Source organism: Chenopodium quinoa, unplaced genomic scaffold (assembly GCF_001683475.1).
Source record: "Chenopodium quinoa cultivar QQ74 unplaced genomic scaffold, ASM168347v1, whole genome shotgun sequence".
NCBI classification, from domain to species: Eukaryota; Viridiplantae; Streptophyta; class Magnoliopsida; order Caryophyllales; family Amaranthaceae; genus Chenopodium; species Chenopodium quinoa.
This window is the reverse complement of record NW_018744128.1, coordinates 939,598-964,823: the sequence shown is the minus strand read 5'-3', so window position 1 is coordinate 964,823 and position 25,226 is coordinate 939,598. Positions and strand designations below refer to the sequence as shown.

The 25,226-nt window shown below is 33.5% G+C and overlaps 2 protein-coding genes across 2 annotated transcripts; both read right to left on the bottom strand.

Annotated features, from left to right (window-relative positions):
* Positions 1-5,036: 5,036 nt before the first annotated feature.
* LOC110692724 (BTB/POZ domain-containing protein At5g66560-like) lies at positions 5,037-7,655 on the bottom strand. The gene is made up of 3 exons (XM_021869768.1): positions 7,249-7,655; positions 5,874-7,130; positions 5,037-5,750 (listed from the first exon to the last, which is right to left on the bottom strand). The coding sequence occupies exons 1-3, from the start codon at positions 7,366-7,368 to the stop codon at positions 5,196-5,198; spliced, it is 1,932 nt and encodes a 643-aa protein (XP_021725460.1). The 5' UTR covers positions 7,369-7,655; the 3' UTR covers positions 5,037-5,195.
* Positions 7,656-13,656: 6,001 nt separating this feature from the next.
* On the bottom strand, positions 13,657-19,165 carry LOC110692723 (histone-binding protein N1/N2-like). Its single transcript, XM_021869767.1, has 6 exons — positions 17,747-19,165; positions 16,308-16,576; positions 15,375-15,572; positions 15,112-15,202; positions 14,357-14,576; positions 13,657-14,241 (listed from the first exon to the last, which is right to left on the bottom strand). The coding sequence occupies exons 1-6, from the start codon at positions 18,031-18,033 to the stop codon at positions 13,906-13,908; spliced, it is 1,401 nt and encodes a 466-aa protein (XP_021725459.1). The 5' UTR covers positions 18,034-19,165; the 3' UTR covers positions 13,657-13,905.
* Positions 19,166-25,226: the final 6,061 nt, after the last annotated feature.

The window sequence follows — 25,226 nt, the reverse complement described above, 5'->3', positions numbered from 1 at the left end:
TTTCGATGCCCCTTTCTTTTCCTTAGCTCACTTAACTCCTGTAAAGATGTTAATGTGTGTGTAAAAAACCAAAGTGTAATATTATTACGGAAAATATGTGAAGATTGAAGAAGATATAGTAACGTTTCAAACGTATTAGAACGTAAAATAGCCACGAAATTTGCTTTATCCGAATGAATAGGCTGCGGAAACCTTAACATGCGGAAGTACACTTGTTAGATTATACAAGCCCATTATAGCTTTGTGCAAAATTGGCCATATTTTTATTTATGAAAGGCCCAAAATATTGTTTTGGATTTTTTATTTTAGCTTCAAGTTGTTATCTGATCTGCCATTATGAATTACAATGAGATGGTCCAGCCCAAATAAATAAGGATAATTTTCTAAACTGCATCAATTCAAAATTAATACTTGTAGTTAATTTTTGCATCTCAAAGTAATTTGTTACATTATACTCCCTCCGCCCCTATTTTTTTGCTCTATTGTCAAAATATGGGTCAAACTTGAAAAATTTTGGCGATATTTTTTCCGTTATTCTACTAAATGAAATATAATCATGTGTGATCTTTTTTAGTTCGTCTCATTGTGAATTTAATTAATATCAACTTTTTATAATTTTTACACGTATTAAAATGGAGACATAAACGTTTTAACATGTGTCGATCGCGCATAGTCAAATGGGGCAAAAATAAAGGGATAGAGGGAGTAGTCTTTATAGTGAAAGGCTATCCATTCATAATTTTTGAGCAAAACTTAATTCCTTGATTTCAAGTTATATGACAATTACTTCGTATAATATACATCAAAACTAAAATTACTTTCATTTTTTGACGAGATCTATATATATATATATATATATATATTCTTTTTTTTTTTTACGAGATCTAGCATTATTTCATAATAATTACACACATATATATATATGTTCTTTTTTTTTTTTTACGAGATCTAGTATTATTTCATAATAATAGGCAAACCATTAAAATTAAAATACGTCTAAAATAATAAAATAATGATGTGGTCACTACCAAAAAGACTTCTTATTTCTATGTCATGCCCATATCCTTATTTCTAGACTTCTAGTATGCTCTCATGGAAAAAGGTTCTAGTTTCATTATATATCTAGGAAAAAAAAAAGGGAATTCCATACTTATATTAATTCAATACACATTCTAAGCTAGAAAAATATTTGATACTCTCTGTCTTCAATTATTATATCATAATTATTTGCCTAAGATAATTTGCTAGAAAAAGCAGAGTCAGCGAGTGTGAAATTCAACTCAAAAGAAAAATAGAGAATTTTTTTAATAAATAGATAAATAAATAAATAAATAAAGCAATAATTTAAGTAGAAAAACGGGGCAAGTAAATAAAATGTAATTAGTAATTTAATTTGATCCCACAAAAGACGATTTCAATCATGAACAGGATTCTTGTGGGCAGAAATTATTTTGTCAAAAATAAAGGATAGTAGCAGGTTATGCATGATCCTTTTTATAACCTGTTTACCACCTACTCCTATAGAAACGCATTTCCACCATATTATTTTTAACCTTTTTAGAATGTCTTTTCCGTTGTCCTAAATCAATGAAAAGCTTTTCACACATGATTGTCAAAAAATTATGGTATGGTAAACTATGAGTGTCATCATTATACAGTTATACTTGATCTATGTTTTCAATGGCCCGAGGTTTATGCCAAAGTCTACTTTTTTGGGTCTTGATAATTACTTGATTATTACATAATTTGACTAATAATTACCCAATTTTCCCACGTTGAAAAGGTCGTCTTCACTTTTGGATTATGATTATCATCGTTAAGTAACATTATTGCTTAAACACGAGGGGATAATATTATATGGATGCACCGAAAGATGAGATTGATTTTACAAGTTTGTTAGGTTAAATTAACGTTCAAGGAGATTTGGTGATAGTTGATAATTCACATTGTGTTTGATCTAGTAATTAGTAATTTAACTAATTATGCATGCACAATTTGGAGATTGATTTTACTAGTTTGTTAATGTACTACGTACTATACTTCAATTGTACATGTTTTCATTACATTTTTGGGTTTCTAATCAATTCTGTGCTAATATATTATGACAAATTGATAGATAAAAGACATCATAATTATTGCATACGAGTAGTACTTTTCCCATAGGAATTCAAGTTTTATGACTTCACTATATTCAAGTTTTATGACTTCATCTATTAACATTGTGCTTTATTCACCTAATTGGTTTTTACTACCTATTATGAACTTATCTTATTGTATTTGAACTTATTAAAATTTATTAAAACTAATACTCGTATTTAGTTGTTATCTAATATTTATCAGTATAAGATCGACTTTACAAATTGATCAACATGTTCCAAAGTTGTTCTATTTGAAAAAAAAAAAAGAAAAAAAAAAAAAAAAAGAGCTTCACTTAGAATATTGTACAAAGGCAACAAAATAATTGGAACAAAAGTTTAAACTACTTCAGGAGTACTCTTGAATTGAAACAATACCTTTTTAAGATATACTTGAGCTATGTGCAAAGGCCAAATTGAACTAACAAAAGAAACAATATTCTTCTAAGTTTTTTATTATTATTTGTTAAGACATATCCTTCTAAGTTTATTCTAACTCGTTCGTTGAACTTTGATATTCAAGCTCTATGAGTATGATCACGAAACGAACAAACAAATTTGTTTCCTTTTTATTTAATTTCCTATATAATTGATCATTTTAAAATAAGCTATCTGATACTCCACACTGGTATGATTAATAAATAATTATTTAATTATTTAAATCGGTCTTATACCGTTATAACTTATAAGGAATTAATTAAATAGGTTTAAACGACCTATGTACCAAACAGTGAAACACTCCACAATAATCCTTTTGTCCTTCTTTTTGGCTACTTTATTTATCTAGAGAGTTTTGTTTTGAGCTATAGTATTGAAAACATACGTTTTTTAAAGAATGTGTTGAATTCTTAGTTTATCTGCCAAAACCACAAACATATAATTATTGTGAGCTTTTCACCAACTCAAAAGCGATGTTCGAATGTGATTCCACTATAAGCTCTTACTGTAACAACCAAATTTTATGCAATATTGTTTTTAATGCAAATCCGATCCTCAAATACTCTACTCCATATTCTATTCCAATCTATAATTCGTTTATTTTACACCGCGTACTTTAGATTATTATTGAAGATGAATTTGTGTTTGTTCCACAAATTTCTTTTCCACCAAACAACTATTGTTAAGTGTACAACCCTACAATTATAGTACCTCCTATGTCTCTTTAAAATTGCAGAAGTTTAATCAACATATTTGTAAATGCAAAATTTGATCATTATAAGATTTTAATTGCAGTAAAAACTTTAAAATTCTAATACTTTGAAGAAACACATACAATAAGATTAATCCAGCATCATCCATATACGGAGTAAACATTTTTAGGTACATTGTAACAAAAAGTTGTAGTCAAAGTTATATGGAGCCATTAGGAAATACTTCCTCAGATTCTTTGTCATAAATATTTTTAATTGTATAGTATGTTCCTACCTTATAAAATGTACAAGATTAATCTTATGAATATTGTGCTACCAATTATACCCTTTAAAATGTGCATTTATATGATTATCCTCATTAATGTGATGAGTACAAGTTTTTATTTTGCCTTCATTAATGTTATTTTTTTTTTTTTTTTTACGTTCGTTAATGTTGAGTGTCTTTTTTTTTTTTTTTTTTTTTTTGAATTATTTAGAATAGTTTGTGGACATTTATATCTCTAAAATATTTGTTTACATACATATTTTTTCACTCATTAATATAACCAACAACTGAAAAACCCATACATTTGAACATGGCTAGCTATGGCGCACGCATCCCGCGCGTTAACCACCCTAATTTATAAAAAACAACTAAAACTATTAAATATTAATTAACTACTCATTAATATGAATAGAATAAAACTCAATATAACTATGTTACATTTGATTAATATTTGATTATTCTTTTAATTTTTATCAAGCATCGCCAACCTTATTGTGTACTAATCCCTCCCTACAAACCAATCACCCTTTTCGCCTCATTTTACTCACACAAATCCTGAGTTTAATCTGCCACCCAAACAAAACCTACTTTTTCCGTTCTACTTTTCCTCATGCAAGATGCAACTAACTTTCTCTTACTTCAACATGGCTTGATGAATCTCAATAAGCATGCCTTAAATGAACTTAGTTTTTTATTACCCAAATACTACCAGCTTATTAACTCAACATTATACCAAGTTTAAAAAAAAGTACAAATTAGTATATTGTTAATCTCATTTACACGCTACAACTAGTCTTAACTTTGCCGGCAATTCAAGGTCTGAATCGCTTAAAACATTTGCACACCAATTCAGTACATGCCCAAATGATGCCATTACGTATCAGGTAGGCAACTTCACGAGCAACCCCACTATTGCATGGGCAACTGTATAACTCACCGGCCACTTCAATGCGACCCACTCACTTCTCCATCTTACGTTTACTAGTAACCTTAAAGTCTTTCGGATGGACTCGGACTCGGACCCAGACCCGAACCCGAACCCGGACCCATTCACTCCCCCACTCCCCAAATTATTCGCACAAATAAAGTAGTAATTCCCCCCACTACCGTAGGCCACTCCCCCATACATCTTGGCCTCTAGCGGTCCCTCTCTCTCTCTCCCTCCATTCCACCTCAAAAGTCCCACAATATTTTTTGGTATTGCCAACTTTCACATAATTTTATTTGGCGCAATAAAGTCACTCACTACAATAGTACTAACTTTACTAATACTATATTACTCGTACTCTACTAATGGCTTACAAAGTTACAATACTGATTTCAGGATCATCTTCGAATTTTATCTACATTATCGTCATTTATGAGTTATGAATGTTCATTTACGGAGTAGAAAAACAACATCATGTACTCATCATCAAATCAGATCGCACCAAAAAGAATTTACCAAATCGAGAGGATACAAAAAAGAATTGATGAGAAATACCATACCAAATAATACTGCTAGAGTGCTAGTAGTACCTCTCCTTTTCCCAAATACACAATCAACAAAATTACAAATTGTACGAAATATGCCTATCATTTTAGTATGAATTTAAATATAATTCTCTAATCTTATAGACACATTGTGTTACTACTCTTAATTAATCACCGTTGATTGGTGTGATGTCTTCCTTTCCTATTCTCCACAACGGTTGATTCATGCGAATCACAAACTTGTGTCTTAAACTTACACCCAAACTTACGTGTTATAGTGCTTCTCCAACTCGGAGAAGCACTTCCCACCTTATCAATCTTTTGAATTACTCTCTTCATAGTTGAACACTCCCTTTCTAACTCATGTACTCTTGTCCTCATACTATCCATATCTAGCCGCAACACTTGATTCTCCCTTATTGCCTCCCTCCATGTACTCTGTTCCCTCCCCACCCCGGTACCACCATCGCCGCCATCCCTCTCCCCCTCGTCCTCGTCTTGGACTGAAGGACGAGCGGACTCACTCGCCGCAATGTCGGCTGTGATTAGAGTACCGGCGATGGCATGCCGGAGTTGGAGTTGCTCAAAGAAGAGTACTTGAACTACTGCTCTAAGTGGCAGCCGCTCGTTTTGTGCTGCGTGTGTGCACGCTTCGAGTGTTAGCTTCTGACAGTCCATTACTCCGCTTATTTTCTCTCTGTCTTCCTCTGATAACCATGGATGCGCCTAACAATATCAACAAATAATTTTTACAACTAAGTAATCACATTAAATATTTAAACTATACAACTAATACAAAATTTAATATAATAAATGTTTAATGAGATGGTTTAATTTATACAATTATACCTTGAGATAAACATCGACGGCTCTATAAACGCCATCATCATATAATCGTGCTTTTTCCGGCAACAAAAGAGCCAATTGAATGAATTTTTGCGGTTTCAAGTTCGAGTCCGAAGCGATTTCCGAAAGGTAACCATCAATAAGTTTTCCGACGAGCATTATCGCCGGTGATCGGGCATTACCTAGGGTTTGATCACCATCACCTTCAATTTCTCTCTCCTCAAAATCCGCCAAAAAATGGCCTAAAATCCTCTCAATACAATCAACATCATACAAAGTTTCCGTCAAATACGAATAACTCGGAATCAACAAATCATCTAGTGTTGCTTGCTCTAATTGAGCTCCGATTTTTTTCTCCAGCGCAGATTTACATGCTTCCGAAGCATTAAGAATGTTCGCAGTGCGCAATAATCCGAACAAGAACCTCGTCGCAGCTTGCGACCGAGAGCTCTTTTCCGGTGGAAGGTTCGATATTATCGTCTCTAGTAACTGCCTCTGCTCTGCTTCCGACGCCATCATCGACGATGACGGCGTTGGCTTACGGTTTGAACGACTAATCCCAGGGAAACATCTTTTCGCATAATGAAACAAACAACTCTCAATAATCTCCGGATTAACCTCTTTCTCCTTCATCGAGGAAATGACTCGGTTAAAGAGACTTGAGCTCAGTTGAGCAAGATCTTCAACCCATGCGTCTCTCATCTTCGTCGACGTCGCATTCTTCTTTCTAGAACCTCCGGAAGAAGTAACAACGACGTCGTTTACCGGCCACCCGAATAATGTCGGATCATAAAGCGACGCTTTCGATGAAATAGCATCAATGCATCGGTTAACAATGTCAAGGTTTTCCGAAAGCGGCGATAAACACTCGCATGATTTCAATGCTTTCACGGAATCCTTGATGTTTTTGAGAACGGTGTTTGTGAGATATCTTTCTGTTTTCGAGATGAGGTTGTCTTCCGAGTATTCTTCCGTCATTTCCAGAACTTCCCCGGCGCACCGGAGTGGGGCCACTTTGGCGGCGGTCAGGTCGATTTTTACACCGTAACAGAATTTCGCGGCGGCTTCGAATGTCTCTGAGCCGCCGGGGAATTCTGTGAGTGACACGTGACATTGCTCTTGCTCAACTAAGTCCTCGTCCTCTTCGGATTCAACGTCGTCGTTTTGTGTATCTTGTCTTTGCTCTAGTGGTTGTACTTTGTTGGCTTCTTGTTCTTTTATGAGGTCGTGGAGTTTCTTACTCTTCGACATCAATGGAAACTGAAATCATTTAGGAAATAACAAATTACACACAACTACACAAAATTCCACAAATTAAAAGCCTTAAATAATAGTAAGAACTAAAAAAAAAAAAAACACGGAAAAATTGAGTGAGTACCTTATGAAGATGGAAGGTCATGTCATCAACTTCAACAACGACGTCGCTTGGTAAACCAGTAGTGCAAAACCATGCTTGACCTTTATTAGGAGTAGCAGCACCAGATTTTCCATTCACCATTTTTATTTAATTATTTTTTCTGCGAAAACTCAAAAGAGAATTTATAATGCTATAGATCTATGAAAAAAGCATGGAGAACATATAGAGAGAAACCAAAAAAAATATATATATATGAGCGGAATGAAAATGGGAAATGATAAAGTGAAGATGGAAGAAGAGAAAATAAAAAGGAAAGTTGAAATGGAATCCAATAATGGGGAAAAGGATTTTGGTTTAATTTTACATATAAAAGAGAAGGGGGTCCAACTGTTTTAATTTTAAATGGGATATTGTCCGGCTCTAAAAACTTGTTTTAATTTTTAATAAAAATGGGTCTCACAATTGTTAATTTATTTATAAATATGTCATGCTAACTTAGCTTATCTATAAGAATCGAATCCTAGAATCCTTTAAAATCAACAGTCTTTCTTTCCTTATTTTTCTATTTTTGAATATTCTACCATTTTTTTTTCCAATTATTTATTTTATAATTTAAGAAATATCCTACTGTCTTCAATTAAGTTAGAAGAATCTCACAGTAATCCGTCCAAAAATAAAAAGAAAATCTCTGTTATGGTTAGAAAGAGATAAAAACAAATGAAGCAGGTGTGTTTTTCATAAAATTATTATAAAAATACTGTAGCATTAGTACACATAATAAAATGTAAATAGACCTGATCAAGTATGGCCCGGTCTGATTTTGGGCAGAATTTTTTCAGCTCGAAATTGGGTTGGGTCCGACCTTACCTGATTATTTTTTTGGACGGGTTTGAAAATGCGTTTTTATGTATATTTAGTTGATTTTTCAGGCCCGGCTCGAATATAGCCCAAAAAGCCCGCACGACACGACCATTTTGGGCGGGTTTGGGCACAAAAATTCCGGGCCGAAGCTTGGCCCAGCCCGGCCCAAGAAGTGGACATAATTTTTTAGCTCCGGCCCGCCCAATGATCACCTCTAAATGTAAATTAGTTTTTAAATTGTACTGTATTATCATGTTATAAAACTTTATATGCAGTAACTCGGATATTGTCCGGGCCTAAAAACTTGTTTTAATTTTTAATAAAAATGGGTCTCACAATTGTTAATTTATTTATAAATATGTCATGCTAACTTAGCTTATCTATAAGAATCGATCCTAGAATCCTTTAAAATCAACAGAAAAGCTCTACCAACTGAGTTATCGCTCATCAATTAAAATGTTAAAATGTTTAAAGTATGCATTCCAACTAATATAACTCTATCTTGGACAGAAAAAAAAAAGGAAAAAAAAAAAGGTTGATTTGAAATTTTGTATGAAATTTAATACATAGTACTAAAATCTCCCTCCCTTATATCACTCCAAAAAAAAAAAATTGCGACCACCTCTATATATTTTATTGGGATTGCCTTTCTTTTGTCACAAATGTTATACAATGAATGAGATTTTTAAAAACTATGGAGTACGTAGCTATAGTTTTCAATAATTTGAATATTGGCTCATCTATGTATAATATATATATATAGTAATGAAAAAAAAAAAAACATTATTCAATTGCAAAAGAACTTGAGCGAGATGTGATAAATACTTATCATTTCAAACATTTCAATCTAGATTTGCAAGTTAAATTTGTTGGAATTTGAAAGCGAGGAAAAAAATAAAGGAATTCGTATTTAAGGACTCACAATTACGGAGTAGTAGAATTTAATCTCATAACTCTAATGATAAGGTCACCTATAATATTATTTTATACAAAACTTAGCTCAACCAAATCTTATTTGATCTTTTTGTATCTCTATATGAAACTTAGCTCAACCACATGAAAATGAAAGTAAGTAAGATTATTTTTCCTCCTATTAATGCATAGTAATTACATTGAATAATCTTAATTAAACATGCATCCAATACATAGTACTCGGTAATATCTAGTAGATTAGTTAATGAATAATCTTAAACATCCAATAGTGATATTGAGTAAATGAATAATCTTAAACTTTTTATGAGGGGAGGACAAGCTTGAGCCTAAAATAGAAGTACGACCGTAGGTGTGTTTGTATATTACTTCATTTAAGTTCACACAACTACACAAGTATGGAGTATGTGACTTCATTTTTTATTCTCCTCGAATAATTCTTTCATTTATGCACTCGTACCGTTTATTTATGTTAACTAATTAGAAACCATACTACTACAATGTTGATAGTCAATTGCAAACTAGTGCTAGTGTAGTATGACAGTGATCACGAGAATCACATCCAAGAATGAGAAGAAAGGGAAGGAGATGAAACATATGATTATTGCCTCGTGCCTCACTTCACATTATTATAGTTTGGAGTAACACTTATGCCACTAATGAAATGATTCAAAATTAATTACGAAGTACTCATCATTGTAACCCTGAATTGTTTTGGTCTTGGCTATGTAAATTATTGCTCATAATTTGGACCCACCTGTTTAAATAGAGTGTGTGGAAAGCTTTCAAACAATGAGTTAATGAAAAAAAGTGAAGATAGGAGCAATCAATGTCCAATCTAATGATGAAATGATCAAGTTTTGAAATATGCATGTATTTAATAATAACATCATTTAACCATGTAAAATAGTTTGTCCCATTTTCCAAGAATCTTCTCTTTAATTGCTTTAATTAGCTTTGAATGGTTAAGCAAGGCCAATTAGCCTAATAAGAGATTGATATATACTACGTATAAAAGCTTAACAAGAAGCATAAAGATTAGGAAATTGAAACAAGACCGTGATTTATGTTACATCATCACACAAACCTCCCTCCTAAAGAAAAAAGAAAAAAGAAAAAGAAAATAAAAGAAAATGATGAACCAATGTATATATGCAACCATGCAAGTATATCTTTTATTGTTTGTAGGTTATGTTATAAGATGTCTCCGAAAAGACTTGTACGTTATGTTATCAAATTACAAATTCAATGACTATCATTAGTTACATAATACCTATTGCATGCATGTCCGTCTTATAACAACACAAATCTTATGGAGATAAGACAAGAAATTGGCTTAGCTTGCCAAACGAAAGTACTCATGGTAATTTGTGAGCCTCGTGCTCAAATTAATTGCTTAATTAGGAACATAATATCGGAGTGCCTCAACCATCATTTGCATCCAAAAACAAATTACTCGGTACATTATAAGCTGTATCAAATCGTTTTTTTTTTTTTTTTCTAAATGATTTTATCCTTTAAATCTAGAAATCCTACCAACATGGCATACTAGGGCTATTAGTCTATTACTCAAAATTCAAAAGAATACCCAAGCTATAAAAAAACAAGGGCATGAAATTGGTGTTCAGTGTTGTTGCCAATTCGTATATGATCATAAATAAGATCGTATCTACCCCTGCAATTGCAACAACCCCCACTGTGGTAAGACATAAAGAGTTAGGTCGTACAATTGAGTGAGTAATGTTTATGTGACATATTTTGCATTTATTTCATTCTTAAATGAGCCGATTGAAACTGCTATGTCCATATTTGAATTCTTCCACTACTCCCACGGCTATCTTATTTTGTCCAACTTTCATGTCTCTTTCTTTGGTCCACTCTCTCCTTTGCTTATTTATGTTAATGCTTTGCCTTCTACCCACCACAGTATGATGCTATTCTTTTCATGTAAAGTAAATACCATCTACTTTTTTATACTTAAACCAAGTTTTATGTATTTATAATACGGAGTAATACATTAATAAGTACTGAATACTATCTAAGCTTGCTTGGTGAAGACTTTGCGTTCACGAGTTCGAATTTAAGTGTGACTTGGCTGACAGACTCGTCTAAGGTGTTGGCACATAGTACATATATAACAGAAAATTAATTTTTACAATGTGCCTTCAAAATCTATATGTAACAAGACTAAGTGAATAAGATGTACTTGTATATATTATTTACAGGGTGTTATGCTCAATTTCAAATAATAAGGTGATTTGGTGAATATAGGTTGGATTAGGCTCATGGAATGGTTCCTTAAATCCGAAATCAAATTCTATTCACGTATAAACTCTTTTCACGTCTATGGTTGCTAAACAATTAACCATACACACAAAAAAAAAAAAAAAGTGATACTTGTAATTTGTAAAATACAATGTAGGGTAGAAAATCTCAATCATATCATATATATCAATATATGTACTGATGATGTACAGTCTGGTACCTAATATCTTAATTGCACTGGTCTTGTTTTAGGAGCATTAATGCATTATATTGTTAGCAAGAAATTTTTTTTTTTAAAAAAAAAGCATACTAATTACTAATAACAGAACCCTAAATTATACTGCCGTAATGCCGTTGACAAGTCTGTAGCTCAAAAATTAAACTATTTGATACGAGTATATGTAATCCTATTCCTATATATTGGTGAAAAAGGAATATGCTGTTGATTGTTTGGTAGCACAAAGAAATCGTCAAAGACTTTAACATTATTATAGAAAAATTAAACTTGAATATTTGAGGACAATAAGCTTTGTTATTCACCTAATCATTGGACAAAGTGCAAAAGCCAGTTAGGTAGAAAACAGATTAATTAGAATCCAAAACTATAATCTATTAGTTAATTGTTGGTCAATTAATATGAGGCCTCAGGTCTATGACTATTAAGTCATACACTCGTGAACTTTGATCAGTTACAAGTTGACATTATTTTTAACCTTTCTTACCGATAATTTTACCCCTAAAGTCACTAACCTCTCATGCAAGGTCACCGACAATTACAACAAATTATTTGTCTTTAAGGCAAATCTCAATCTCTTATACGAAATATATATTGTAGTGTACGAAGAATCTCTAGATAATTGCATTTAAAAAAAAAAATCCAATTAGAGAGCTTGACTGTTGTTGTCTTTACCGTAAGATGGTATCATCTTTTTTTTTTAACAAATAAAATTAATGTAATTTATAGAAATTTTGATTGGACATATTTATACATTTAGGCCTATTTTGTGCATCTTATTTTTTTTAATTATTTTAGGATTTATAAATTAATATAAGGTTAATAAGCTCAAACAAAGAAGTTCTAGATAATTAAGTTTTGATTCTAGTTATAAAGGGTCATTTTACTACTAAAATAAGTTCTAATAACTATTCGATAAAGTTTAGATAAATTGTAATTAAGTGGATAGAGCACAATTTAATTTAAATAAGAATAGGATCTATCCTCATAAAATGGTGTACCAAGTATGAAGTATTAGACTAATTGACATTTTTTTATTTTTATTTGTACCAAGTATTAGACTAATTGACATTTTTTATTTGTACTTGTGTTTTTATTTTATTTTATTTATTTATTTATTTATTTTAAAAAAAAGTTCCAATTAGAATAAACCTCATTATCACGAGTATTCGTCTAGATCATCAAGACAAAAGAAAGAGTTAGTATGTAGGAAAGTGATCTAATATTATTGTATGATTTCAATATCAATGGAGATTTTTAAGATAAGATTTTCTAATTAGTGGCAAATGAAATTCGCTTCTGAGTAGGCTGCCTCACTGTAATTATCAAATAGTGGAGCCACTTACAGTGTAATAAAAACAAAATTCGACATACCTCAACATTTATTTCCTATTATTTTATGGTATTAGACAAAAGTAATCAAAGTCGTTTAATTATTGGCATTATTGCCTATTGAGTTATTGTACTTGACAATATGAGTTATATGACATGATGATTCAATACACTGCTTTGATGTTATTTTTCACTGCTTTATACACCTTTGTCCACTTCCATGCAATCTACATTCACATATTTGTAATTTTGTACAGAAATTGAGTATTACATTGTTGTTCAATTCTTAATTTATCCATTTTAACATAGATGTTATGTTTTGAGGTTCACGCTCACTAAAGTACTATTACTTTTTCATCTGATTAAATATGAGAAAAATTATTATGAGTAAAAAAAAAAAAAAAAAAAAAAAAAAAAAAAAAAAAGACATTTAAAAAACATATATTAAGGCTAATTTAAAATTGATAGCTAATTTAACAACGGAGTTTAATTTACATTATCACAATTGCTATAGGTTGGACATTACTAATTATTGAGGTTGATAAATTGGTGCAAATGCAATAGACCATCATCCACTGACATCAAGTTACGAGAAAAGAAAAAGGCCAGATAGCTTGAGATAGCTCAACAGAAGAAGAGCTTATAGGCTAAAGCCTGTTCTCTTTAGCTTTAAATTGTGAAGACCAAGCCCATGCAAAGCCTACTGGACAACATATGAATCTAAAATTGGACTGATTTGATTTTGAAAATAGTTGGTTCCTAACCCATGAGCACAACTCCACAAGAGACGGTGACGACGGTGTCAATAAATAAAAGGCAGCAGGATGAACCATAGATAAGCGCCCCAGTAGGCAGAAATCCTACAGCATACATAACCAGCACTCGGAAGGATATCGTTTTCAGGAGTCAAAGCCAGACTACTACATGGTACAATCCAAGTCATACATGCATAAAATAGTACAAGAAGAATAAGGGAGGAATATTAAGCCGCTCAATCAGAATCTAAATGCTCAGAAATGTCTCACACATCCGGTTGTTAGAATATCTGATGTTCTTCAAGCAGCACTGCTATCACCTGTATCAGGTTTAGGATCAATGGCAGGTCTTTTGCTAGAGTCTGATTCTACATTCGCAGAATTCATGTTCACACGCTTTACTCCCCTGCCCACAACACCAAGATGTGTGACTCCGCTGGCAGCTCCATTAGTGTGAGCACTGGATACAGTGGGGGAATCAAAATCTCCATTGCTTGTGGCAACACCAACACGTGAAGAACTTGCTGGTGCTGATGCAGAAGCCTGCTCATTGGCCCTTGCTTTGGCAGCTGCCAACCCCAGGATATCAGATAGGATAGATGTTGGGTTGGATACCAATTGCTGCAGATCTTCAAGCTGGTGACAGATGCACAGTTATCCTAGCAGTCTTAAAGCAGGAAAAACTAATGATAGATTGATAGGAAGGTTGGGGAAGGTGAGGTACAAGAAAGAGAGAGAGCGGGAGACTTGCCTTTTTCTCCAAGTCACTGGAAAGACTCTTCAATGTTCCAATCTCTGCTTTTTTTGCTTGTTTATCAGCGGCAGCATCCTCAGCAGCATCTGGTGTTCTCGTCAATTCATCCAATAAGCGTTGCATCCTTGATTTACAGACAGATATTGCCTTCTCGCAGTACGGAATAGCTTCTTGGGACCTGGAGCCAACCTCTAGACAAAGGCAGATGCGGAAGTTTCTGATATTTATTGTGAAGGTTACAAATGAGCAAAGCAATGAAATAAATACTGATTTTCAACTACAGCAAGCCTGGAACCAATAACTCAAGAAGCATTCTAATAACATAGAATCAACACTTGGAATAAGAAGCTACCAAGAAGACTAATTAACTAGAACCGTCCAAAGAATATAGAATGATCCATATAACCATGACTATTGCGACCTGTATGTGGATTGCAGATGTTCTAATTAAGCTATGCCTGGATTAGTTTACAAAGCAATCATAAAACATATGAAGAAGAGAGTGAGGGATAACTCAAGTGGTTAGAGCTCTCCTCCCAGTTCCAAGAGATTTTGGGATTGATTTTCATCACCCGCCCTTGTGGCTACCTAAGCCCAAAAAAAAAAAAAAAAAAAAAAACATATGGAAGAAAATGTCTAGCATGGACTATACAAAGGAAGTCAACTAAAGAGTCAACAAACATAGACCCGATCCTGGGAGCAAACTTGATACCATCTAAGATTTTCAGAATACTACAAAGCTTGAAGGATACAATTCAGCAATATAGCGATTATCAGGTTCAACCAAACTCTCCAAGATGGCAAGTGCTTTCTGATAATCACTGAGAGATGTCTCGATATCCTCTGCAAAGAAGCAATCAAAACATCAAACATGATTTAGTGAAACCGAATTCCAGCATGAGATATTAGGCCAGCTACTACATAGAAAACTTGAACAGGCAGTCAATAATTGGGGCAATGATCAATCGTCAGATAACGATGTTCCATAGCAAATTGAAAAATTATTATATGATACCACTTTCAAGGGAAACTTCAGCAAGAGCCGACAAGATATCAACCATGTCCATTGTCTCCTTGGACTGCTTTTCTGAAATTGCTCTAGCAAGATCAAGCATTTTCCACGCCAGATCCAAGTCAGACTCATCCTCCTCTGCATCATTAACTTCATCTGTATCACTTTCATCATCTTCATCTCCCTCATCCTTGCTTGGAACTATCTCGAAAGAAAGTAAACCATCAAAGTAAGAAATGTGAGGAAAACAAATACAGTGCATAATGTTTCTGAACATAAATTTGGATTGAAATTCTGGCCATTGCAACTGTCTACTATTTTACCAGACTGACATAACATGGGCTCCTCAAATCTGAGAATCTGAGATATTTATCAATACTTATTCAATGGTGTTAAAACATAAAATGTAATAGTATCTGCACCACATCCAATTGAAACTCCTACCTCCTCTCAATAGTTGCATCATTTTTATTTTTTACACAATTTTTATACTAACTTTGACCACATTACTCCCGAAATGATTAGGGGCCAGCTAACATGAATTGTCACAAGGAACGGTTCACGAAATAATTTTTTTTTTTTAATTGGTGTTGAGTTAATCTCATTATATATTTTCAAAATAAAATAATCAAAGTAGTATGTTGGCACATATGTCTAGTCAAAATGATGCAACTATTTGAAATAAAGGTGGTAGTCTTTAAGCGACTTTATAGACAAAATAATTTTTTTTTAAATGTTGTTGAGTTAATCTCATTATATATTTTCAAAATAAGATTTAATATGAAAGCATTATGAAAGACAAAAATAATCAAAGTAGTATGTTGGCACATGTGTCTAGTCAAAATGATGCAACTATTTGAAACAAAGGTGGTAGTCTTTTAGCGTCTTTATAGGCAAAGTATTAATTATCAAACACAGACATGCTAATAGAGTTACCATCATCTGCGCCTTGCTGCTGACTTGAACTCGCAGGTTGACTTGAACTTGCACATTGCTCAGCATTACTTGAAACAGAAGCTAGGGATGATTCACGCTCAACAGGTTTCTTTGAAGATTCAATCTTAGAACCTTCCTGGGATTCAGCATCTTTCTTTGGCATAGATCCCAAGGGATCAGCCTCCTCTTGTGCCTTGTACAACAAGGCAAGGCCAAATTTATAGTATGATTTAATGCATTCAGGTGCAAGCTCACCATAATGAGCAACCCTGCAAAACAACACAGACGGTCATACTAAGATTACTAACCTTTATATGATTATATGAATGTACATCAATTTTGATTTTTATAAGCAAAGACATAAATTCAGAGCACCCCAAGTCATGCAGCTAAGTAAATGCTAAACCAAATATGTACAAGAATATCACTACAACTGGAGACAGCAAAGTTCTGAAGCAAGTTAAACCATTGCGCTGTTGTAGTAAAAGGAAAAGCAACCCGATGTCAAGTTATATAATCATCAAAAGACAAACACACAGGACGGTAAGGTTTCCAAACTAGTTATCTGAAAAGAGTTACAATTCATCTAAAGGCTTCTCAAAAGACCAAAATGAAAACAGCAAACATCTACTCTGCATCACATTGTTGACAGGGTCAAGGAGGCTAGCACATATGCAATCTTCAATCATTTGGAACAACAAAGAAATTTTGTTCCACTAAAATCCTATATGATGCATTTTTTTCTGGAAATTTAAATGTTGTTTAGCATGAAATTTAGAGGTATATGCTGCCAAAAATATGAAGGATATCCCAGGTTTATTTCCAAGTTACAATCATAAGAAAGAGATTGCAGGAGAGGGAGGATCCGCCATTGGGCATCTTTCCTGGGATGACCTCCTCCAACACCACCCCCCACCCCCCGACCCCCACCCCGGCGGTGCCTTATCTTTCCTTAAGAAAATCAAATGCAGAAACTAAAGCAGTGAATCATCATTAAAAACCAAACACATTGAACTTTTATAGCTAATCTGAGCTTATTGCAGTCATAACTCATAAATTCAGCTTGGGAATCTTTTTAATAATTTGTCTTATCTTAATAAGTTGTTTAATCTGCATCAAAAGGGCAATGAATAACCTCAAAACCAAATGCACATATTTTTCTGGAATTACATTTGCAACAAAAGGGGCAATGGGGCAGCCATCCACAAACAATAAACCCCCAATTACTGTCCAAAATCATCAGTCATTTTCTACTTGCTTTAATCCAGAATAAATCCCCTAAATTCGCTAAAACCCTAAAATTCGAAACATTCAATTTCATCACTATAATCAAATACCTAAAGCACAATCATTTCAAGCAATTCATTGTTCAAAAAAAAACATAAAAAACATATTCTAAGTAAAATCAAATTCAAATGAGAGAGAATTAAAACCCTAACCTGATTTCTAGGGCACGACTAAAAAGTTCAGCAGCATCAGGGAAGTCACCTTCTTTAAATGTCAAGCTTCCTTTCTCCATTAACTCATCGGCAAACTCCAGACTCTTCTCATGATCATTTACAGCAGAGATTTCAGAAGATTCAAGGTTTATGAGAGATGATTCAGAGTGTTCCCCTTGCGCATTCGACTGAATTGTTCCCTCGTTAGTAGTTTCAGACTGATTAGGCGCTGGTTCATCTTCCGCCATTTTTGATGTAGAAGTTAGGGTTGAAGCTTCATCTGCCATGGAAATTGGCAAGAAATTTAGGAGAGAGAAAGAGAGAGAAATTTAGGGGGAAAATGCAAAACCCTTTGGTTTGTGTTGTGGCGGAAAAACAGTACGGAAATTGATTTCAATCAGCGCACATTTTTTTTTTTTTTTTTTTCTTTTTTTGGGATAAATGGACTGTTATGTATGAATTGGTTTCTAAATTGTTGGGCTGTTTTATATGAAATGGTTTCTAAATTGCTGGCTGGTTTGGTCTGGCTAAGATACGAACTAACCAATAGTTATTACGGTAAAATACACTTTAATAATCCTAATTATGGACGGTTTATTATCTAATAATCCCAACTATACTATGTGTTTGCCTCTAATAGTCCCAATGAATGGTTACCTGCTAAAAGGGTAAAAATTTTTTTTTGTTTTTTAAAAGTCACGTGTTAGCACGTGATTGATCTAAAATTTAAAAAAAAATTAAAAAGAAATAAAAAACCCAAAAATCATTCCCAGCCACCCCCTCCCCATTCCCCCATTGTGAGCCCGTGAAACCTTCGACATATCCCCCAGCCCACTAGGAACCGGCCGACGACCTCCCCTACCCCCCAAAGTCAGCCGGCCGGCCCTCCCAACACCCTAAACTACCCAGCCAATCCAACCCCACCCCCTCCCTTCTTTCCCCGCCTCGCGTTAGTTGCCCGCCATAACTCATACTCCGACCTCTGCACCACCATTTCAGCCGCCGCCGATCAACCCGCTCCACCTTCGTTTCGACTTGTTGGTGCTCCTCCTCCAATGATTGTTCCTCAGTTTAATCCATCCCTCAAAATTGTATTATACATCAATCAAATCATGGTGTTCCACCTGGAGTGAAATCTGCTCCAGCCAGCCGTTTTTGGGGGTTAGGGGAGGCGGGCGGTCGTTTTCAGGGGGTTATGGGAGGTCGTCGGCATGTTTCCGGTGGGCTGGGGGATATGCTTAGGGTTTCACGATGGGGGAAGGGTGAGGAAGGGGAGGAGGAGGTGGCTGTTAAGGGTTTTGGTTTTTTTTTTTTAATTTTGGACCAATCACGTGTTAACACATGTCATGGTCACTTGCTATAACAAGTCGTTGACTTGGTGTTGACCGGTTGGGACCATTGGAGGCAACACATAGTATATTTAGGATTATTAGATAATAAACCTTAGTTGGGATTATTAAAACTTGGTGTTGACCGGTTGAGACCATTGGAGGCAAACACATAGTATATTTAGGATTATTAGATAATAAACCTTAGTTGGGATTATTAGAAGTAAATCGTCCATAGTTGGGATTATTAAAGTGTATTTTCCTAGTTATTATGTGCACCATGGTGCACCTAGAAATAGGTGCACTACGTCTATACTTTTGAATATTTAGTAAAAAAAATTTGAACACTTTACAAAAAATGAACATTTAGTAAAAAAAAAATATGAACACGACACAAAAACTGAAAATAACCATGCAATTTTATATGTTAATATTTATAAAGAAATGTTCATTTTATATGCAGTAAATGTTCAGTTTATATTACAAAATTATTGAATTAATACGAGTCAGAAAAACTTCTTTCAAAAAATTGATGTTTATTATATAGTGTTGTATTTAATATACTACATGTTCAAAATTTGCGATTGTTCATACTTTTGTACTAAATGTCCAAAATTTGTGATGTTCAGATTTTTTTTACTAAATGTTCAAAATTTGCGATTGTTCAGATTGTTTTACTAAATGTTCAAAAGTATAAGCGTGGTGCACCTGCATTTGTGGAGCTGCATCTAATAAGCAAAATATGTACCCGGTTCAAAACAACGCATGGTTCACTAATAATGCGTTGCGTCGTTGCCTACGTCCACAAGCGGGGAGAGAAGATCCTATAATGTTCTCCTTAGGCCCTGTTCATTTCACCTTAAAAAAAATATCCGGAAAATAATTTCAGTTCATTAAAAATAAGTTCAGTTCAGTAAAAATTAGTACCTTTAAGAAGAAAATATAATAGGGAATCAGTAAAAATAATTTAAATTCAGCAAAAATAATTGCAATTCAGTAAAATAATTTCAGTATAGCAAAAATAAGGTGAAGTGAAAGGGGCCTTATTTTAAGCTATTTCATAAGATTTTTATTTTATTTTATTATATTTTATTTGTGTGTGTGTGGTTTATAAGCTCTAACAAGTTCAAATAAGAATTACTTTGAAGCTTATTTTAGCATTTGGTCCATTAGGTCTAACAAAAATATTTTGATCATAAATTGACTTTATTAAGGAAGTGTTATGATCAAATTTTATAATCTTAAACTTTTTATGTTTAGATGAATGAAAATCAAATAAATAGAATGAGTTTTATTCCAACAAAAAAAAGCAAATAGAATGAGTTTCAATAAAAGTAAATTTTTTTTTTTTCCAAAAAGTAAAAGTAATATTTTAATAGTAAGACAATTTTAACAAAATTTCATATGACGAAATAAAATTAGAGAGGAGTATGTGACTGGGTCACATGGACCACACGTAATAATAAATGTTGTAAAAAAAAAAAAAATTTACTCCTGCAAACTCCTTCAACATTTTCGAAAAAAAAAAACAAAAAACTCGTTGAACATTCTCTTCTTCCAATTTTCCCGCGATCTTATATATAGCCCAATTTCACCATTTTTCACTCTCCTTCAAATTCAAACCCACCTTCCACTTCCCTTTCTAATTTTGCAGTGCAAGTTTCTCTCTCCAAGCTCACAAACATGGCGGTTCATCTCTCATTCTCTCTCCAAAAATCCTCATTCATTCTTGTTACTTCTCTGTTTTCGGATCATTCTTACACCTCTGAGTTAAATTCTCTGCTTCTCCTTTCGTTTCAGGTAGTCGCACAGCTGATGAAGGAAGAGGAATTGGCTCAAAAACAATCTGCTGTTCTGGTAATTTCTTTCAAATTGAAATTTCAAACGTCAGTTTCTCAGCTTAATCGTTGATGAAATTTGCTATCGTTTGTTCAATCGATTGAATTTACGTTGATCTTGAGTTCTGTTACTTCATGCTTGAAGTTCTACTTAGCTTAGGGTTTAAATTTTGTATTATAACAATGTGATCATCAAAATCTATCTTCATCCTTGTGTAAATTCAGTCATCGATTGAATTTCTGTTGTTTTTGAGCTTCTGATAATTCGTTGCTTGAATTTCTACTTAGCTTATGGTTAATTTTTGAATTAGTACAATGTGATCATCAAAATCTATCTTCATCCTTGTGTTAATTGTGTTATGGATGAATTTCCGTTGATATTGGGTTTCTGATGATTCGTTGCCTGAATTTCTACTTAGCTTAGGGTTTAATTTTGTATTATTACAACGCACGTGATCATCAAAAGCTATCTTCATCCTTGTGTTAATTGTTTCATCAGCTAATATCATTATTATCGTTGAGTTTGCGAGCTATTGTTTATGCAAAGTATTTCCAGAAATGTCTAAGTACTCGTAAATTCGTAATTGAATGTTAAGTGATAGATTTTGTGAGAATTAAGTTTAATTTCAGTTGTAATTTGAATTTGTATCAATCATACGGATTCATTGTTCGATAAGCATTTGTGATGAATATTTGGAGATCGTACCTCGTCATTATTATATTAGTGGAAGTTGAACTACTGTGTTACAAGTGTTACTTAATTCTGGAGATTTGATTATATATTGATATAATGTGAGCTTAATGTCCCATTTTCAAGCCTCTTTAATTTCTATCTTCTGCTAGTTTTACTGTGCTACGAGAAATATATTTTAATTAAGTGATCGATTGACGACCTCAATTAGGTGGGCATTTTGGAGGTGTAACCAGTATTTCTGATTAAAGATACTTGTATTTCAGATTATGAATTTGCTTCATTACATAAGATGCCAATTTCCAGAGAAATCTTTCAATGATAAGAATGTTCCTGCTTTAGGTAATCTTCCGTTGTCTTCATTTTTGTGTCTAAAGATGATAACCTGGCACTGTAACATAATGTTTGTTTTGAAAATTAGTGTTAATCATCAGACATGAAGATAAAGATGCTGATGCCAGAGGATGCTGAGTCCCTTCGACTGATAAATTGGATGGAAAAAGGAGAGTACACTCTGATTTTAACATCTAACTTATTTGACTGCTATTTTTTGTTATGAATTGGCTATATTACTACTTGCGTACGGTAGCTTATAAACTTGGGTGTGTTGTATTTCTGCAGGCACATATGAAGCACTGCAGAAGTACCTAAGGACATTATTGCTCACTATGTTCAGCATATGCGAGGCTACTAATGATCTGACAGTTGAGGAAAAAGCAAGTAAGATCCTTCGGCAACCTTAAAAAAGTAACTAACATAGCTGCATTTTCTGGAGTCAATCAGAGTATGAGTCAATTACATTGACTTTGTCATTTACTCATTATAATGCCACCATAAACATATGTACATTTCAATTATGATGGTAAGAACTCATTGATACTACTCATACTAGACTACAATTCTAGCTAAGCAATCTTCAATTGTTGATGCAGTTTCTTTTAGCTACCCAAATGCTCAGAGTACCAAAACCTGCATGATTTTCAATCGCATTGGAAACAAAAGGTTGGGAGGAACTGCAAAGGCAACTCTACTAATGAAATGAAGTAATTTTTACAATTACAAACTTATGTTTATTGAGATTATTCCTTTTGATCTGATTAATTGTGTGGAGTAGCTTACCTATTTTGATGTTGACATTGGCTTATTAATTTCATTTATTATAAATATTGTAGGAGTTCAATTTGCCAAATGATTCATACTTCAGTTCATCTGATGAGAACTCTTGACAAAATGCCAGAAAAGGTATTAAAAAAAATAGTAGCAAAGTAATCACAGTGTACTAGTATGAAATGTGGCATGTTTCTGTCATTTATATAATACTTATACTTCTGATAATTTTCTTTCTCATTACAGTGCACAACTGTGATAAAGCTCCTCTACTTAGGTCATGTTTGCATGTATGAGCTATTGTGTTTGTGCCTGTCATTATGCACATTGAGTATGTAGTAATTTAAAGTTATTTCAGAGGAAATCCTTAAGCTCATAAGATGATATATTTTTTTAAAAGTTGACAAGATCCATAACCTTGTGTGGTAAGATTATAGTTTTAGAAGTTCACAACAATTGAAGTAACACATCTGCAAACTGACTACATTCTTCGGGTGACATTGATTCTTGCAATAACATATCAGGAAACAAAAGTAATAACATGTAAAATAATCGATTCTTAGTTTTACAGTGGTAACAATAGCTCTGATATATATGCATTTTCGTTGTCCCTGCTACTACATGCCTTTCCTATGTAAGATTATTCATGGCATATATTTTAATTTTTGAAAACAACTTAAATTGCAGCCAATAGATTATGAACCACCATTCATCAGAGGCTGCACAGACAAAGATGGGAACATGAGTAGTAAGCATTTTGTATCACAACACGATGGTGTGCTGGATCCAATGTTCCCTAAGATGGTAATTATCGTGACTTAGGATAAAGAAAGGCCACTTCCATGTTGGGTTATACTGCTAATTAAAACCACTTGCTGCAGACTAAGAAGCTGCTTTGCTACGCAAAATTCTATGTCAGCAACGTGAAAGGCCTACTTTTGGTGAATTTTTTCAGTGAGAATCTTCTTACTAGAGGTAATTTTCTTGTTGAGTTCACTGAAGTGTCACAACTAATAAGTATAAGTTTATCTATGTTTTGGATGCTGAGTCCTTTTGACTTATAAAATGGATGGAGAGGCCAGTAAACTTTTGATTGGTTTCAAAATCTACTTGTTTAGCTGATGTACTGTATTTGGTTTGTGCTGTATTTCAGGAGTGCATGATGCATTGTAGAAGAAGAATCTGCTGCAAATTGAGGTAAATTTTTCAATTATAATATGTTGGGACTAGATATGTACAGTTCTAAGTGCCTTCCTTTTGAGTGTAATCTTTGCAGGTCAAGAAGAGCGTGCTGAATCCTTGTTATGTTGACAATGAAGAAAAAGACCTGATGGAAGGTGATGACATGCTAGTTGACTCAAGCTCATCGGATAATGATTCTGGAGTTGGGGACTTTCTAAGTAAGGCTGATGAGTATGATCCTGCTGGAGTGTGGACAGCTGATAATGATGTTGGGTGTTGGCTGAATGAATATGAACTTGACTTCTTTTACGTTGCACCTTTAGATGCCTTCACAATTGGTATCTTTGTTAAGATGCCATCGGGAGTTGAAAGCAGTTTGGGAACACCTGATGAATATGACTATCGTTGGATTGCTGAAACTACTGTTCTAGACTGCTTACAATCAGGAAGTCTACTATACCTCAAAGCACATATTCGGCATATTGTTGATAATGTGGGCAGCCCCCTAGTGCTAGAGACATATGGTATGGATTTTCAGCACAGAATTCCACCGAAACCTACATTTCTGAGCCTTCCCAAACACTTTGATCAGTTTGTTATGAAGATAGATCTAATAGTGATATATCACGTGACTAACGACTATTTGTGAGACGGATTTCTACCCTCCCAAGTTCAAAATCCTACATGATGGTAGACTGAAATATCTTTTACCTCAAATCCTCAAGGTACGTACATAATTGATTTTTAGAATTGCAATTGTAAGGATTGAAATTTACGGGACTTCTTTTACTTGATTGTGATTTTGTGAACAGTCCTTATGTCATGAGAAGTGGGTTCTTTTTTGATGAATAAAAATGTAACATCAAGTGACTTACTGGATGAAAACAAAGATTTGAAATACGGATCTTATTGTTTTGCATAGGTCTCTTGGTGAAGAACAATGTAGTAGGCACAGTAGTAGCTAATAACATTTTGCCAGACCATTGCAAAAAATTCGGATCTTGAAAAACACATTGACTCGTAATATGTTAAATATGGAAGTTCATTCCTCAAGGATTGATATTACATTCAAGTTGGAAAAAAAATAAAAAATAAATAAATAAAAATAAAAATCCAATATTAGCAATAGTGTCAAGAATTTAAGTGATATTTAGTTTAGGTCAAAACTAGTTTAGCCCTGTTCGTTGCCTGAATTAAGTAGTTATTATTTGTTTAAATAGTTGTCAATTTTATATTCGAAAAAAGTGTGATCATAATCTCATTAATTAAGTTTGAATGAAGTATTGTATATTTGTATTTATTTAGTTTTGGAATATTGGAGGGAAAAAAAAAAA

Excerpts from the sequence above, each read along its gene's own strand:
- LOC110692724 (XM_021869768.1), bottom strand. The coding sequence starts at position 7,368 with ATGGTGAATGGAAAATCTGGTGCTGCTACTCCTAATAAAGGTCAAGCA. Across the intron at positions 7,131-7,248 it reads TGACCTTCCATCTTCATAAG|TTTCCATTGATGTCGAAGAG; the intron begins GTACTCACTCAA and ends AAATGATTTCAG. Across the intron at positions 5,751-5,873 it reads CCGTCGATGTTTATCTCAAG|GCGCATCCATGGTTATCAGA; the intron begins GTATAATTGTAT and ends TGATATTGTTAG.
- LOC110692723 (XM_021869767.1), bottom strand. The coding sequence starts at position 18,033 with ATGGCAGATGAAGCTTCAACCCTAACTTCTACATCAAAAATGGCGGAA. Across the intron at positions 15,203-15,374 it reads TGAAGTTTCCCTTGAAAGTG|AGGATATCGAGACATCTCTC; the intron begins GTATCATATAAT and ends GCTTCTTTGCAG. Across the intron at positions 14,242-14,356 it reads CCAGTGACTTGGAGAAAAAG|CTTGAAGATCTGCAGCAATT; the intron begins GCAAGTCTCCCG and ends ATCTGTCACCAG.